The 17,455-nt window shown below is 32.2% G+C and overlaps 2 protein-coding genes across 4 annotated transcripts in view; one reads left to right on the top strand and one right to left on the bottom strand.

The window, feature by feature from the left end:
- Positions 1 to 2,473: 2,473 nt before the first annotated feature.
- The window catches only part of LOC111515195 (uncharacterized), a 113,082-nt gene continuing 98,100 nt past the window's right edge, over positions 2,474 to 17,455 (bottom strand). For 2 of the 3 annotated variants that reach the window (XM_074178588.1, XM_074178587.1), the window contains 2 exons: positions 5,749 to 6,129; positions 2,474 to 2,613 (listed from right to left, as the gene is read on the bottom strand). In XM_074178588.1, the coding sequence (XP_074034689.1) occupies positions 2,511 to 2,613; positions 5,749 to 6,129 (484 nt within the window). In that variant the 3' untranslated portion in view covers positions 2,474 to 2,510. Of the gene's footprint in view, positions 2,614 to 5,748; positions 6,130 to 7,015; positions 7,149 to 17,455 lie in introns of those variants that run through there. The other variant, XM_074178589.1, reaches the window with a different exon arrangement.
- LOC111503352 (paxillin) overlaps positions 8,802 to 17,455 on the top strand; it is a 58,023-nt gene continuing 49,369 nt past the window's right edge. Inside the window, exons 1-2 of the mRNA XM_023157641.2 lie at positions 8,802 to 8,918; positions 9,004 to 9,036. Of these exons, the coding sequence (XP_023013409.1) occupies positions 8,916 to 8,918; positions 9,004 to 9,036 (36 nt within the window). The 5' untranslated portion in view covers positions 8,802 to 8,915. The remainder of the gene's footprint in view (positions 8,919 to 9,003; positions 9,037 to 17,455) is intronic.

The raw sequence follows: 17,455 nt of genomic DNA on the forward strand, positions 1-17,455 counted from the left end.
CCCATCCTGATTGATGATGAAGTCCTCAATTCAGATGACGATATGTAATCGTTTCCTCGTTTCTTCCACCCTTTCTTTTCCTTTCGTTCCACGGAGTACACACTTTTTGGTTGGTGTACACGAGGCACTGCGAGGCTGGGGCAGTGTCTTCCTCCCTCTCCCTTATTAGCTGTTTTTCTCATAATAATCACTCAGAGTTTCATGAAGATCATCATTTTGGTGTTTTCGAATTTCAAACACTGAAATGTTCTACATTTACACTTCACCCTTCATTCTTCCACAATGTCGAGTATAGGACTCATCCAGGTACATGAACTAGATTCAATGTCCGATCATTTCAGTACAAACTTCGCTCAATTTCTGCAACGCATCTATGATCTTCCTGATGATTTCCCAGAACGTATAGAACAAGGTATTCGAAAGGAAGTAGATGCAGAGTTTGAGATGGCTGTTAACGACTTAGACAATCTAGATGATTATGCGGACGATGTCATTAGTATATCATCTGATTCAGATGATTATGAGGACGACATCATTAGTATATCATCTTTTTTAGATGATTATGAGGACGACATCATTAGTATATCATCTGATTCAGATGACGACACCATCATTATTGATTCTGATAATGAGGAGCGTTAGTCCATACCACTGCATGGAATAATAAAAAAACAGCCCTTTTCAGGGCTACAACTGAAGACTGAAACAAAAACAGCTCTTTCCAGAGCTATCATTATACTTTCAAACAGAAACAGGTTCATACCATTGGTTAACATTATTAACATTAGGTTAACATTATAGTCTCAAACAAAATGCAAGTAAAAGTACCATCATCCCACTCTGTAGTACTCATCATTATATGCATATATATTCAATGATTGACAAATTGCCAACTTCAACTTTCAGTTAAAGTATATAGTACTCATCATATGCACAGATATTCAATGATTAGTAAATTCCAAACTTCGACTTTTCAGTCAAAGTAGTGATTTGTCATATAATGCTCAGATATGCAAAGACTAACAAATTTCCAACAAAGTAGTCATTTGTCATATAATCTGTGAATACTACTACAACTACTGTTTGTGTGAATAATGTAGCCCTGAAAAGGGCTGTTTTTGACATTATTGCATATTATGCATGCTGACACTCTGGTGAAATTTGTAAGGGGTCTTTCACATGCCTCACACCAATACTGACCCAGCTGCATCATAGAGATCGTATCATGGATGTTTACATGTTGATATCATCCGCCGTTATTGTTCCGTATCGAGTAAAATCGAAAACAACACCAACATAACTTTTTGATGTTGCCATCAATCGTTCGGATCTGCACATGCACGTCCATCACGCAATATAAATCCATGGGATCTTCTAACGTGTCGGTGATGTTGAGCATTCGGAGACCGATTCTCAAAGCACCATCACCTTCAGATGAATCAGCTACAACCTTCTTCATCGCCTTCACCATCCACGACCAGCTCATCGATCATGTCATCATCTTCATCGCTCTCATTAGTCTCGTTTTCATTAGCCCCATTTTCAACTTCGTTGACTCCAAGGTCAATCTCCTCTTCATCGTCTCCAACACCTTCTTCAACTATCACTTCATCTAGATGAATGTTGGCATCCTCATCATCTGACTCGTCTATCCAATTATATGCATCAATAGCAGATATTCTGTTTAATGCAGCAACTATTTTTTGAGTATTCATCTTGACGTTTTCTCACAGTTGATTTATTTTGGACCCGGATGTCACGCAGGTTGCTATAGCTGCTCCCGTGACGAAGTTGGGAGTTAGTCCTTGTAATCACAAGATCTTCCAACGATGACACCAAATCGCAGTTGGTCCCTGATGATGAATCCGCTTGCTTTGTTTGACCCCTTTCTTGTAACTAAGTGTTGTCTATCCTTTACACTTGGCTGTGCCGTACTGACGAAGGCTAAATAGTCAGAAACACGTGTCTGCGGTTTGCCCACCTTCCTATGAGTGCTTTGTCCAATAACATTTTTCCATTGATAATACCATTTCACTCAATATCCCAATATATATATATATATATATATATATATATATATATATATATATATATATATATATATATATAACACTAAATATTGTATTGTCTATATTTTATCAATTTTAATTAATATATTTTATATACAAATATCTTTTTGATCCGATAAGTTACATATTCTGTTTTCACCGCACAATGTGTATTTTTTTGGGATGAATAAATTATTCTGATTCTGGTTCCTAATTACTAAGTTGAGTTGAATGTAAGTGAGGAGCATTTCTGACTGAAGTTTGTGTGATTTTTTCCATTGTCTAACTGGTGATTTGGACTGAAATTGTATATCTCATTATTAGTATAGAAAAATTATGTATGTGCAGAAAATTATTCATGTTTATTGTGGCTTATGGATTGTTAATTCTGAAACTTTTATATGAATGGATTAAATTATATAACATAATAACTGATCGCTTTATTTATGCATCATTACACCTTCAAAGTTGAAGTTCAGACTGATAAATGCGGTCCACTATGTCATTCACTTCAATTTCTTTAGCTATGCTTAAAATGGCTACATCCAAAATCTCGTCAGATATTCTGAAACAAAAATACAATGGTTTGTTTTATGTTTTGATGGGTTCAATACTAGACAATTCATCTTGGGTAATGAATTATTCGAAAATGGAAGATATTCAAGAAACAACAACGAAAAAATGAAATATAACAAGTGATTGCTGACTCAAACAAAATTAACCAATAAGATACACTTGTGTTTCGATGTGAATATGAATCAAACCCCATTTTCTAAGTAAGGAAACCACGAAAACTGATATCTGTGTGTCCAAGATAAGGAAGGCCAGCATGGAAAAATCTGAGACAAAAGGTTGGTGAAATTAGGAAAATCCGCAAGTTCTGAAGGTATTCAAAAAGTACTGAAATTCTATAATTTGTTTTAATTTTTTCTGATGTTATTTAAAACTATTAAAAAAAATCTTTGCGCAACTTTTCAAGCTGTAAAAGATGGCCATTATAGTTTTTTAATCCGACGTATCGTCTCCAAGAAGTCGTCAACAATTTTAATTTTTTATATGGATCAAAGATAAATTCTAAACTGAACAAACTTCCTAATTTCACTGACTTTGACTTTGTATCTTTATGGTTTTCAATTTTCTAGATAGGGCTCTTCTTATTCCTGAACACAATGTATATTCATGACACCTTTCGCATAGAAATAATTTAACACTTCTACAAAAAAACTACAACACTCTAAATTTTGTAACTTTGGCTGCTGATTATCCGAAACGTTCGAATTTAGTAGTATTTTGTAAATTTTAACGTACACTGCACTAGATAATTGATTGACATCAAATTTAACTGTATAAATGTTATGGCAAAATATCGAGTTACAGTGTACTCCAACAGATGGCATTTTTCATTTCTTAATCGTGCGATTCATAAAAGTTTGAAAGTCTGATTTTGGCTTTGAAAATGGTACTTGAGTTTCCAGAAATGAATTGGATTATGCCTGTATTTAAAGACGGATTAGTTCAAAATCTCCCCAGAGTGGAAGGGGGATTAAAAAGTTGCTAAAAAGCAACAAATGTGGACGACCCCAAAGTACTTTTGTTACTCAAAATGTGATGCTCATGTACAAGTGAGTCATGGTATTTTTTGACAGACACTTTTATGGAGGACTCCATTAATAATTTAAATTCGTTATTTCATTTTTAATTATTTCCTTTTATCAGATGTTATTTTCTTATAATGTACCACATTGTCATATAACATTAATGTTATGACATTTGCGTTTTTTGGGCTTTTTGTATTATCATATATGAACAATGTTGTAAGACAGAAAGTGGTGGTTATTATGAATGAGTATATATTTCAAATATCTCTTGAAGATATTTTGAAGTTTTTTTAAATATATTTTGAATGATTTTTGAATATATTTGGAATTCATAAGGTATCATTCATATTTGAAGTTCTGTGGCTCTTAATAATAATAATCTTTATTTAAAATAGGAAAATCCTAATTTACATACATTTCTATTTTTGTTACATATTGGAAATATATGACTAACATTAGATGTACATTCTGAGGTTGATCACTAAGATAGGCATGATAATATCTCAAGAAAATTGTATCTACAGGTAACAAACACATAACACATATCATACTTGTACATTGAAAAAAAATGTTTTTGGTTTGTTTTTGAACATGTTCAGAGATGGGCTATTTTTAATTGTATTTGGTGATTTGCTGAACCGATAAAAACCCTTGAGAAACAAAGAATTCATGTTTTTTTTGTTTTTTGTTCTGTTTATATATAAATTATTATTATTTCGAGTAAAGTGGTAGTGAATATCATGATGAAAGACAATGTACTGTTCGAAATAAGATGGTCCTAAATTGTTCAATATTTTGTATACAAAAATCATTGTGAAATATAAGTCTTTGGGAAATGGATTGCCAATTAAAAACATTAATCATAGTAGTAATAGGGGTATCTCTACGGCACTTCAAAATTATTTTCATACCACGAAGTTTTTGGAGTTGAGACAATTTATTCTGATTGAATAGATATAGGATAGAGAAACAGTAGTGAAAGTGTGCCTGAATAATTGACTTGTAAACTGTGATACTTGACTCGGTTTTCTAGGGAAAAATAATATTGTTTTATGAATATACTTAAAATGTTCATCAAATGATAGAGTGTTTTCCATCAGAAATCCCAGATATTTAGTTGAATTAACTAATTCAATTCTTCCATTATCAATGCTGAGGTTAATAATTTTTGAGTTTATTTGGCTGTATTTAAATTTGGTGGTGAATATCATTGCTTTTGTTTTCAATACATTCAGCTTTAGTTCATTCATTTTCAAATAATTGCTGACACTTTCTAGAGTATTATTCATTTTTTGTTTAGCCATTTCGAGGTTCACATCGCTACATGTCAATAGAGTATCATCAGCAAAAAAGGTCATAAATTCAACAATTAACAAACAATGGAATGTCATTTAAATATAGTATGAATAGAAGGGAACCCAAAACACTACCCTGTTAATCATAATCTCTCTGTAGAAATGTACTTCAATTCAGAATTATTTCATAAGCACATTATTAGAAATAAAATATCAGCCCTGATAAAAAAATATTTGCCGAGTTCCATAATTTTGTTAAATCATTGCCTGAAAAAATATAAATACAACTAAATTTCGTGAATACATTCCAATTTGAGAAAAAAATTGTCATACCTACTGAAAAAATATATGGGAGCAATTCAAACTTTTTCAAAAATTATACAAATTTGATTAGGAGGCCATGACAGTACTTGAGCAAAGCTTTCAAATTCAATTGGCTTTTGTAATATAATTTTGTTGTAGAAAAACAGATAACTAATTTATTCTTGAACGAGTGCAATATTTTGTGACCTGAGCTGTCGGTTGTTTGACTTGAAGCCATTCTATGTATATCTAATATTATGATAATCCTCCACATGCACTAACTTTTAGTAATATCCAAATTTTTGTGTGCAAGGAATGAGAAAAATATTTTTGTCAACACAAGATATTTATTGAAATTTGCTATCTTGTCACAATTAATTGAAACGTAGAGAGTGAAGGCTATCTACAAATAATTTTTCAGGCTGATACATATGAATTTATTCGATGAAAGTATAATCACACTGTGGCGTTTATACATAGGCTTAAGAGAAAATGTTTACTTACTTTCCCATAAGTTTCCACGGCAAGATATTTGCAGTTCTTCGATAAATGGGAATACTTTTACAATGTTTGTGAAAATCTAGTTTGTACTGAATAATATTCACAGCTAAGTTTTTTGGTAGCATCTCCAAACATTTGGAAGATTTGGTTAATCGTTTCATACTGATAGAAGTTGCTGGTCTCTGAGTGCTCTTGTCGGTTTTATTATTATTATACTCCGTTTGAGTTTGTGATGAAGAAATAGATTTCAGAGGAATGCGTTTCTCGGTTTGATAGTCTTTGTTTTCCAAATCGACTTCGTCGTCCTTAGTTTCTATGATGGGATTATCATCTCTGATGCAAATCAGCTTTGCATTCTTGACGCCTGTGACAGTTATTGTGGGTCTGAAAAAGAGATAAATAATATTTGGCTGAGGTGATTTAATTATAACATAACACATGATTGTGCTTTATATAATAAAAAATCCACATACAAATGCCCATTCGGTGACCAACTCGGGGAATACCGCCTCGATGTGCTAATTTTCGAATGATCCACAGATATAGTGACACGTCATAAGATATAGATAGAAAAGGATGATTACTATATTCTCAAAAAAAAGTTTGAGCCTTGAATTGGCGAAGATATGTAACAACGGCCGTAATTTTTTTATGAATCTATTTTTATGTTTTTACAGAATATGATGACATTTGGCAAATAAACACCGCCCTGATGTATACGTTCTAACACTTTTCCACCGGAAAAAGTGGAATTTCGCCTCTTCGGTTTGGAAATTTGAATGGCGAAAACACAGGATGGGAGCTAAGATAAACTTAACAAGATAATACACCTCCAGTATCCAAAGTATGATTTACTACAGGGAGGCTTATAGGCTTTTCACTTCTGCCGTGCGGCGAATAACCGCTAAACTAGAACTGCCTATCACACTTTAAGTCGAAGCAGCATTGCCTTGATCGAATAAGATGTTATTATTGATGTTAGAAAGTTATTACGTGAAACATGAATCATTCTCGATTATTTCAAGAGCTTCCAGCAGATCAACCGCAGATCAGGTAGAATCCTTCTGGAAAATTATTTATGAGCATTCACAATCACTAAACCTAAACAGTGCAGTTCGAAGCTTTTGTGGAGAACCTGAATAGAATGAACTGCGTGAACCGATTATATTGAAATCATTTTGAAGAACCATTTCGGGCTTTAAGAACTTTACTGATACGGGTCTGGATGGGTTAAAATAATTATTGGTAGGAGAAACTACTAGATAGTCACCTCTAACTGGTCAAAATTTTCAATTCTTGGCTGGATGGGAGCAGTAGATTCCGGCTGGAATTGTCTTAAAAACTGTGATTTGTATACAGGATAACATGCTTGAATTTTTGCTATAATTTGTTGACCGGCATCTCTGAAATGTATCTTATATTTTAACGGGGATATGAGCAGAGAATGCAATAGATGTATGGCTGGGTGTAAGGATAACCTGCTCATCGTAAGATGGATAACGTAGGACTCAGAGCAGCATAAGCGTAACCCCTATGATCTCAAACACCTCAAGGTGTTTGAGATCATCATGTATTTGATGTTTTGAGGTACCTCTGTAAGTAGTGAGATGCCTCACTCGCTTCACTATAAGTTGGTCAAAATGAAGTACAAACAAAGCGAGTCATATAACAACATACATATATATATATATATATATATATATATATATATATATATATATATATATATATATATATTGCCGGATTTCTCTGGATAAGGAAGAAAAACTTTTTTATTAGTCACTGGGCTATGCTTGAAGACTGGCACTAAACAAATCTAAAGAAATGAACTTCAAACGTTCAAGCCAGTCTCATTATACCTACACAGTAGGTTGAATGGACTGACGACTATCAGAAAACAACTACTCCCCTGGCTAATACCACGAAAAGCGTTGGATTATATCCGGCTGGCTTCAACGTTTAAAGTTCATTTCTTCAGAATTGCATTTATTTTTACTTATTCATGGCCCTTTTTATAATACGCAATAAAATTGCCCTTTTTCATCAGTATTCAAGGAAAACTACAAGTGTGCTATATGGCTGAATTCAGAATTTAATGCAGAATTCAAAAACCAATTGAAAATACTGGGTTACCATTTAAAAAAATTGGCGTCGGTGTCACGACGCTTTAGTGCTGGATCTCTACGTAAATAAGAGGACCCTTTGACACCAAAATTATCTGATTTCACGAAATATGGATATTCTTTTCCATTTCTTATATATATATATATATATATATATATATATATATATATATATATATATATTATCATCAACATCAAAATGACAACTGTCATTTGACAGTTGTCATTTTGATGTTGAAGACTTTTTTCGAAAGTCTGATATTTTTGCAAAAATATCAGTTTGGTGTTAGGGCAATTGATCTCGAAAAAAGTTATTCAACTTTCACACCAAAGGTTCCAATCTCATCGTTACTGAATAGTTTGTTGAAATATTTCATTTATCAGATTACCTGATAATTAGATAAGGCAACATTGTAAAATAAATTTAGGACAATTAAGACACAGGTACATAGCAGAGGTATTTGTATGTCAAATGTTAAATAGGGTATCTATGGTATAAATAAGGACAACATTGTATGTATATTTAGTTTAATCTTCCTCTTGAAGATGGTCACTTGGTCATCGAGGTGTTAAAAATAACGGTTTGGTGGTGGGATAAAACTCCAGTAATATTTGAAAAATTGGCTCAAAAAACGTTGCTAACTTGTATGCGATAAGTGATATGGGAATTGACACGCTGTTGCAGCACCCTGTACAAATGCAGTCCCGCCGACCACTCAATACATTCGGTTTGAACTTAACTCTCTCTTTATTGAAACAACACTAGAAATTATATCATTCTATTGTTATTCCAAGCAAGTTCGAATAATTATCCATGAAGGGGCAAAAGTGTTTCAATCAGTTCACCATAATGGATGTACAACACTTATTGCAGAACTATTTTTAAACTATGACAAAATACTTCCAAGACTGAAAAATTGTTACTCGTTAGTAATATAGAAACATTAACACTGTAATGAATGAATAACAGAGTAAATATTTTCGTGGCTATATAATACTCAACATAACGAATAATATTATCAAGGTTTACTGTTCAGATTTTAGATCATGGTGAGTCGAAATACAAGCTTTCCCAAACTTTTTTGAATCAGTCCACTGCACAGATATATTCGCTTTCACATACAAAATTTTATAGGGGTCATCTTTGTGTTGCCAAACAGAGGAGAAGGTACGTATCCACTTTGAACATTCAATATAAACCATAATTCAGATGTTTTTAGTTGGTGTAAGAGTTTCGGAAATTGATTTGATTCTGATTTTGATATATTCTTACATTTTTTCACAATTTTAATGTTTCGGTAATACTGTTGTGGGGAAAAGATGAATGGATTGAGGGATTTTTATTTCTGGTTATATCTAGAGATCTAATTTGATTGATACATTTGAAACTTGCCGAGGGTTTATCCAACTGACCTAACAATCTAACATTTCAGAACTCTGCAGAGAATTGCAAGTGAGTAACAATGGCATGGAATAGTTCAAATTCTAAAGCAATTTGAAAATAATATGAATACTACTATGAATGATAGAGGAGTTGTAGACTCCTATGTTCATTTTTTTTCTGATTGATTCGGCCGTTACTTGATGAAGATCCATTGTAATTTCAAAAACTACACATCAAATCGTGAGGTGTAGTTTTTGAAATTCCTATGTTTGCATGTGCAAAAATGACGAGCGAATGTGAAAATGTAAAGTTAATAGGGATAGAAGAAGTTGATCTATCGATAAAATAACAAGATTAATGAGTAAACAAGTGAGGTGGGTAAAATAGTCTTCGCACCATAATAAAAGTAGTTATCGAACCAAAAGTTTTTTTCCTATTTCGATTTCAAAATAAAATTCTACTTCTAACATCCATTCCAAGTTTCCTATTAGAAGGTAGTTCAGAAATCGAATGAACCTTCATAGTCCATAACAAAGTTCAAGATAAAACCATCTATTTCATTTTAATTGAGGATTTTATTTTCAATCTGTTCAATTTTCGCTTTTTTGCGCATTTGAAAGTTTGAATATATAAAAGTAATTTCATAACAGGATATCACTCCAAATTTTGCCAGAAACCAATCATTTTTTTTCATTTTTACAATCAGAATCTGTAATAATGTTCACCCGCACTAAGTTTATAAGCATGGATCCTTATGGAAAGGTATCTGTGATATACTGAATTGTTGTATAGGACAAGTTCGAAACAATCTGTTGTCGAGTATGTTACTGTTACTATACTTGAATACATTCTTAGATATCTATGACTTTTCTGTTTGGAGTTCAACGGATCAGATCTATTCAACATATTTTTTTGCACATATCTAACATTCCCTAGGAACAATTTCCAACAAATTTTGAACCCGTGACTTTAAAATATTTGTACCTCATAGGTACATTGACATTCAATAATTTTAAATGTCATATTGTAAACTTTTGTTAGTTAAATAATTTTAATTTCCATAGATTTCCAATACTTTCCCACAAGGTTTTCATCTTAATTGAATTTTATAGTTTTTGGAAAATTCCTACAGCACAACCTGCACAAAAAACCGTGAAAAATAACCTAGAATCTAGAAATACTAAATTATTCATCTCGCGCGAGAGGTTCCAAATTCTACTTATTAAACTAAATCATTTGTTGATCATACTCTTGAGTTTGCAAGATCTGCATTTCACAATGTGATTATTTTATGAAAAATGTATTAACGAATAAAACACAAATACCTATAGTTACACTTAACTGAATATTCTTTACTTTTTAGTTACTTTTACCTTTTTCATATTTACATAAAGGTTGGATATTTGTATCACAGATTATTACTAATTTTTTTGGGCCCGTTTTACTTTTGGTATAATATAAAGCGTGATTCGTGGTCGGTGGTAGATTAGACGTTTCTGGAAAACCCAACGCAGAATTTTTCTGAAACTTCAACATCTTACATTTCCTTACCTGTTTTATAGATCTAAAATATTTTCAGCATTGCGGCGTTGCCACTTCTATCAGAAATTCCTGGCAACTTTTTTTTTTTAATAGAACACCCCGTATATTAACACATTTTTGGAATCACTCTTTTATTATAATAGTTTTTTGTTAATAATGTCCAATACCTGTCTCTATCAGTTTTCGAGATAAAAAATAATTTGTGCTGAAAATGGTCCAAAACATAGCCCTAATTGAAATTAAGTACATCAGCAATCTGAATTCATAAAAAGTTAATAGTTTGATGATAGTTTGGACAAACTCGAAATATACAATCAACATCAAGAAAACGACTCCATTTCATACAGGGCGTGCTAAAATTACTATTATTTTCATTATGCATAAAAGTGGTCAAATGGTATATACTCCTGTATATTACTCGATAAATTGGAATATGATGAAGAATGCTTCAAGATGACATCATATCCCTATATCTAAATCATAATGTTTTCTCAATAAAGTCACTTCTTCTGGAAACATTATTTTTTAAGAATTTGGTTTAGGTAGCAGTTGAATTACCAAGTTATAACAGTTTGGTTACTTTTATAAGTAATTAAAATAGTTATCGACGGTGTTTCAAAATATCTCTCAAAATGAATGCAAATATCGATTATTGAAACGAAGTTCTTATGAAATTATTTATTACACATGAACAAAGTGATCAAACTACTGCCAGAACTTGCAGAAAATTCAACCAAATGTATCCTGAATTAACACCAATGAACGAGAGGAAGTTTGTAAGATTACAAAATAATTTCCTCAACTATGGCTCCATGTTAAAAGCGCCTTCAACATTACCAAAACCTGTTACTTCAAATGAGGACAATACTGTTAACGTTTTTTCATATTTTTCTGCATATCCAGAAGCTTCCATTCGCAGTGCAGAAAAAAATTTAGGTGTATCACATGCTTCAGTACAACGAATTTTGAAAAATCACGATATGCATCCGTATGAATTTACCAAATTTCAAGCTCTCAAAGCAGAAGAACGTAGAGTGCATTTTTGCGAATCCCTTCTAATACATATACAGGAAGATCGGGAATTTTTGTTGAAAATAATTTGTAGCGACGATTCAAAATTCATGAGGGATGACATTTTTAATAGAAGGAATATAAATTTTTGGGCTGATCATAATCCTCATGTGACAAAAGTTATGGGTTTTCAAGAAAAATTTCATCTGAATGTTTTCTGTATTTTGAAGAACAATGAAATTACCTATTTTATTTATGAAAACTTACTAAATGCAGAAAGATATCTCCAAATATTAAGGACAACTGTTACAGATTTCCTCGAAAATTTGCCTTTAGAGAAATATAGGAATTAATGTTTTCAACTGGACGAAGCGCCAGCTCATTCCACCCAGGAAGTTTCTAAAAAACTTTACGGAATATTTGACGATCGTTGGTTTAGGCGTTTAGAACCGTGGGATTGGCCACCGAGATCACCCGATCTCACGCCATTTGACTTTTTCATAGGGTGTTTTAAAAGAAAGGGTGTGCAGTACTCCAGTTCCTACCAAAGAAGAACTGCGACGGAGAATAGTGGAGTGTATTGAACATCTGGATTCCCATGAAATTGAAAAAGCAATCATTTGTTATGATTTGTTATGTTATTTTCTATACATTCCCATGTTGTAGCCCAGAGAATCTTACTTCTTACCTAGAAATGTCTGATTTTTGGTACAGTTGTTCCCTGGAAACTTTGAGCCATAGTTGAGGAAATTATTCTGTAATCTTACAAACTTCCTCTCGTTCATTGGTGTTAATTCAGGATACATTTGGTTGAATTTTCTGCAAGTTCTGGCAGTAGTTTGATCACTTTGTTCATGTGTAATAAATAATTTCATAAGAACTTCGTTTCAATAATCGATATTTGCATTCATTTTGAGAGATATTTTGAAACACCGTCGATAACTATTTTAATTACTTATAAAAGTAACCAAACTGTTATAACTTGGTAATTCAACTGCTACCTAAACCAAATTCTTAAAAAATAATGTTTCCAGAAGAAGTGACTTTATTGAGAAAACATTATGATTTAGATATAGGGATATGATGTCATCTTGAAGCATTCTTCGTCATATTCCAATTTATCGAGTAATATACAGGAGTATATACCATTTGACCACTTTTATGCATAATGAAAATAAAAGTAATTTTAGCACGCCCTGTATGAAATGGAGTCGTTTTCTTGATGTTGATTGTATATTTCGAGTTTGTCCAAACTATCATCAAACTATTAACTTTTTATGAATTCAGATTGCTGATGTACTTAATTTCAATTAGGGCTATGTTTTGGACCATTTTCAGCACAAATTATTTTTTATCTCGAAAACTGATAGAGACAGGTATTGGACATTATTAACAAAAAACTATTATAATAAAAGAGTGATTCCAAAAATGTGTTAATATACGGGGTGTTCTATTAAAAAAAAAGTTGCCAGGGGTTTTTGATAGAAGTGGCAACGCCGCAATGCTGAAAATATTTTATATTGATAGAACAGGTAAGGAAATGTAAGATGTGGAATTTTCAGAAAAATCCTGTCTTGCGTTTTCCAGAAACGTCTAACCTATCACATACCGTGGGTCACGCCGTATATTTATTACCCAAACAGAATCTGCACTTTTATCGAATATTTGTGAATAATTTTTTTTTCACACTTACATTGTGTAATATGATATAAATTGATTTGAAATCCCTTAAATGATTAATAAAACGTTAAAAAGATTAGCTGCAAAATAACAATTATATTAAGCAAAAAAAATTGAAATTACAATGGAATAAAATACAAGTAACAATCAATAATAAATAAATTGATCTATTAACGCTAGATAAAAATTAAAAATTATTAACCAGATATGAAAATTAAAAGATTCCAAGCCAAGTTACTTCACGACGTTTCGATTGTTAGTATCCACAATCGTCTTCGGGTGATGACGATTGTGGATACTAACAATCGAAACATCCTGAAGTAACTTGGCTTGGAATCTTCTAATTTTCATTTCTTGTTGAAAATTAAAAATTATTATCAGAGAATGAAAATTAAAAAGTAAAAGATTCCAAGTCAAGTTACTTCACGACGTTTCGATTGTTAGTATCCACAATAGTCTTCGGGTGATGTCTAATTACGGATAATAATCCCCTTATAACTGCTAACAAATACATCTATTTTTATTAAAGAACAATGTTTTAAGTAAAACTGTGACACCCTGTTACTCGAAAACGAAGCAAGATAGGACACATGTTCATATGAACTTCTTTTTTTTATAAAATATGAACTTGTTTATTTTTTATTTAATAATTTAGTGTTTTCATGGTATTCTTATGGTATATGATATTTGACAAAAACCTTATAATACTATTGTATTTTTTATGGCGAATGAAGAATATTCTATTCTCTATTCTATGACAAGTAGTCACCACCTGAAATCAATGAAATTAATTATATATTGTTTATACATTTTTTCCACAACACAACAAAAAGATTCCCTCGGTCCACTGCTATCAAAGAAAACAGTTTTTCGAACTGCTCATTTTTTTGCAGTCATATCGATAAATACCATCTTTAAAAATTATTTTCTCGCATATTGGATGACTCAGCCGAGCGTGGCCAACCAAAGTTATATTTTTTTTAAATAGAACACCCAGTGTATGAATACGTCATTCGATTCCATATTCTTTAAGCTCTCTAAGGAATTTTTGTTTTCGAATCTCCATTGTGGTATTGCCAAGTTATCCCAAAAAAACCTATTTTGCAGAATTTTTTTTTAATTCACCACCCGCATGTCTACAGCAATTAAGTGGATTTTTTTAGGAATAGTTGGTCAACATCACTATGATAATTTCTGGAATCTCAGCTTTCGGAAACAATATATAGGGTGCTTGGTAAAATCGGTCAAGTTTCATTCATTTTCAAATGGAACACCCTGTATTTTTTCATTCGTATGAAATGTTTCAACATTTCACTACATTTTTTATCAGAGGTTTACTATACGAAAAACAGATATTTTACAAATTATACCAAGTTTTAGTAATTGTTGTAAGCACAATTTTTTTTTCAGTTTACTCACTCAAATTTGTTTTCCGAATATATATAGTATACTATACGAAAAACAGATTTTTCACATAGTTATTAGCGGTTTCAACGATAAGAAATACGTAAAAAATCTAAAGTATGTTTATACTGCTTTTTTCTTCAAAAACCCTGTTATCCATGACTGACATCAAAAAATGAATCTCGGAATTTGTCAATAAAGTCATGTGTAGATTGACTTATATTCATTATAAATTATGTATTGGAATATATGGTGCAAATGGTCTATGCTTTGGAGGAAAGTGACGGAAACTGCCTCCTTGCATCTAGGACAAAGAGAAGTTTCCCGAAAGAAGACAACCAGATAGAAGGGCATTTCAGGCGTTTTGTTTCATGTCGTTTTGTGTTGGTAGTGTCTCGGAAATTTGGTTGCTGCAATGTTTTTCATTTTTTTTAATATGTATCTAATATGTCTTATGGTTTTTAAAATAGTAATATTATCTACACGAAAAAACTACTTTTCGAGCTCTGTAGAAGAGTTTAATAAAATTTTCAAAAAAAAAATGATCCTGTTATCCAACCAACGTTTTGTCAGAAAAATTATTGGATTACTAAACTAGTTAATCTAAAAACAAGATTTGGAAGAACTGGTAATGTCAATCACGAGAAGTTCGAACGTGTCTGCCCTGTAATAAATAAAGAGAATACATTTCAAATTGCTCTTCACCTTGTTGAAAATCCCCATATGAGTACCCGAGACCTGAGCAGGGAATTAGGATTTTCCTAAACCAGCGTGTCTCGAATGATATGAGCAAGCAAATTTCATCCTTGCCACATGCCATTGTGCAAGAATTAAGAGGAGGAGATTTTGAAAAACGTGTTCAATTTTGTCGATGGGGTTAGAAAATATCAATCAGGAAAATTATTTTTTTGATTTCGTGTTATTTTCTGATGAAGCGACTTTTTATAAAAACGGAACTGTGAATCAGCATAACATGCATTATGCATGTTATGCTGATTCATCAACAGCGTTGGTCACTGATTGTTTGGGTGGAATTCTCGGAAAAAAGAGTTATCGGTCCGTATTTTTTGTATGAGCATCTCACTGGATAAGATTTCTTCGGCATGAGTTTTCGACGGGGTTCCATATGGAACAAGTCTTGAAATGTGGCTACAACAAGACGGTGCACCACCACATTTTGGAACTGAGATACGGGAATACCTCAACGACGTTTTCAATAAAAAATGAATAGTTAGGGGTGGGCCTGTGGCGTGGCCACCTAGATCACCTTACCTGATCAAAATGGATTTTCTTATGGGGGTATATCAAATGGATTGTCTACCAAACTCCTTCAACATCTATAGAAGACATGAAACGTAGCTTTTAGCTTGAGCTTTTAGGGAAATCCCAGCAGATATGCTGGAACGTGTAGAGAATTCGTTTAAAAAAAAAGTGACATTATGAGTTGCAGAGAATGGTCGCCATTTTGAACATCATTTGGACATTCAATAAAAAAATTAGGAGTTATTGTTCATATTGAAAAAATTTTGAGCAAGTGAATGTAAATAAATAAATTTTTTGTGGTTACAACAATTAATAAAACTGGGTATAATTTGTAAACTATCTGATTTTCGTATAGTATACCTCTGATAAGAATTCAGTGAAATGTTGAATAATTTCAAACACATGTAAAAATACAAGGTGTTTTTATTCTAATATATTTATCACATATTGTCTTTGTTTTTCGAATATAAACGATTTCAAATTCTTCTTGAAAATTGGAGTGCGGTTACTGTTTTTAATTTTATCAGGAATAATATTGTGTAATTTGGTTGATGTGTATGAAAATGCTCTTTGTGAAATTGACTTTTTCAGTATGATAGAATACGGTATTTTCTTGTAATTTCTTGTATAGTAACTGTGATGTTCTTTTATTTGATTTTTGTTGGAATTGTATTTGACGAGTACGTTGTAAAAATAAAGCTGTCTAAGGTCCATTATTTGACATTCCTTGTATAGTTCGTCCGAGGAATAGCGATTGTTTCTAAACATTATAATTTTAAGTATTTTCCTTTGCAGGATTTCTAACGGGTTGAGATGGGTACGTAGAGCAGCTCCCCAGGCTACAATGCCATATTTCAAATGACTTTCAACCAGCGCACAATAAAGATTTTTTAATTCTTTGATGGGGAGGTATTTCCTTAGAAATCTGAATCTGAATAGGATTGTCTGAAGTTTCTTGATGACATACTTGATATGAGTATCCCATTTCAGGTACCTATCCAAATAAACACCTAAATATTTCACTTCGCTAACTGCTTGAATTGTAAAGTTTGATGTTTGGGTTTTCATAAGGAGATTGTCAAAAGGGCAGGAATTGTTTGAATTGCAACTAAAGGGTAAGAAATTAGTTTTCTCCATATTAACAGTGAGTAATTTATAGTCGAACCATTCTTTTATTGCCTTAAAATCCATTTCAACTACATTTTTGAGGTTATTCCAGGTCTTTTCCTCATAAAAAATGGCTGTTTCATTTGCATATCCAATTATTGTACCAGCTGTATTAAGTTTGAATAGGTCGTTTATG

This window comes from Leptinotarsa decemlineata, unplaced genomic scaffold (genome assembly GCF_025532065.1).
Source record: "Leptinotarsa decemlineata unplaced genomic scaffold, Ldec_3_MD MMD2_tig00004067_RagTag_RagTag, whole genome shotgun sequence".
Lineage (NCBI taxonomy): Eukaryota > Metazoa > Arthropoda > Insecta > Coleoptera > Chrysomelidae > Leptinotarsa > Leptinotarsa decemlineata.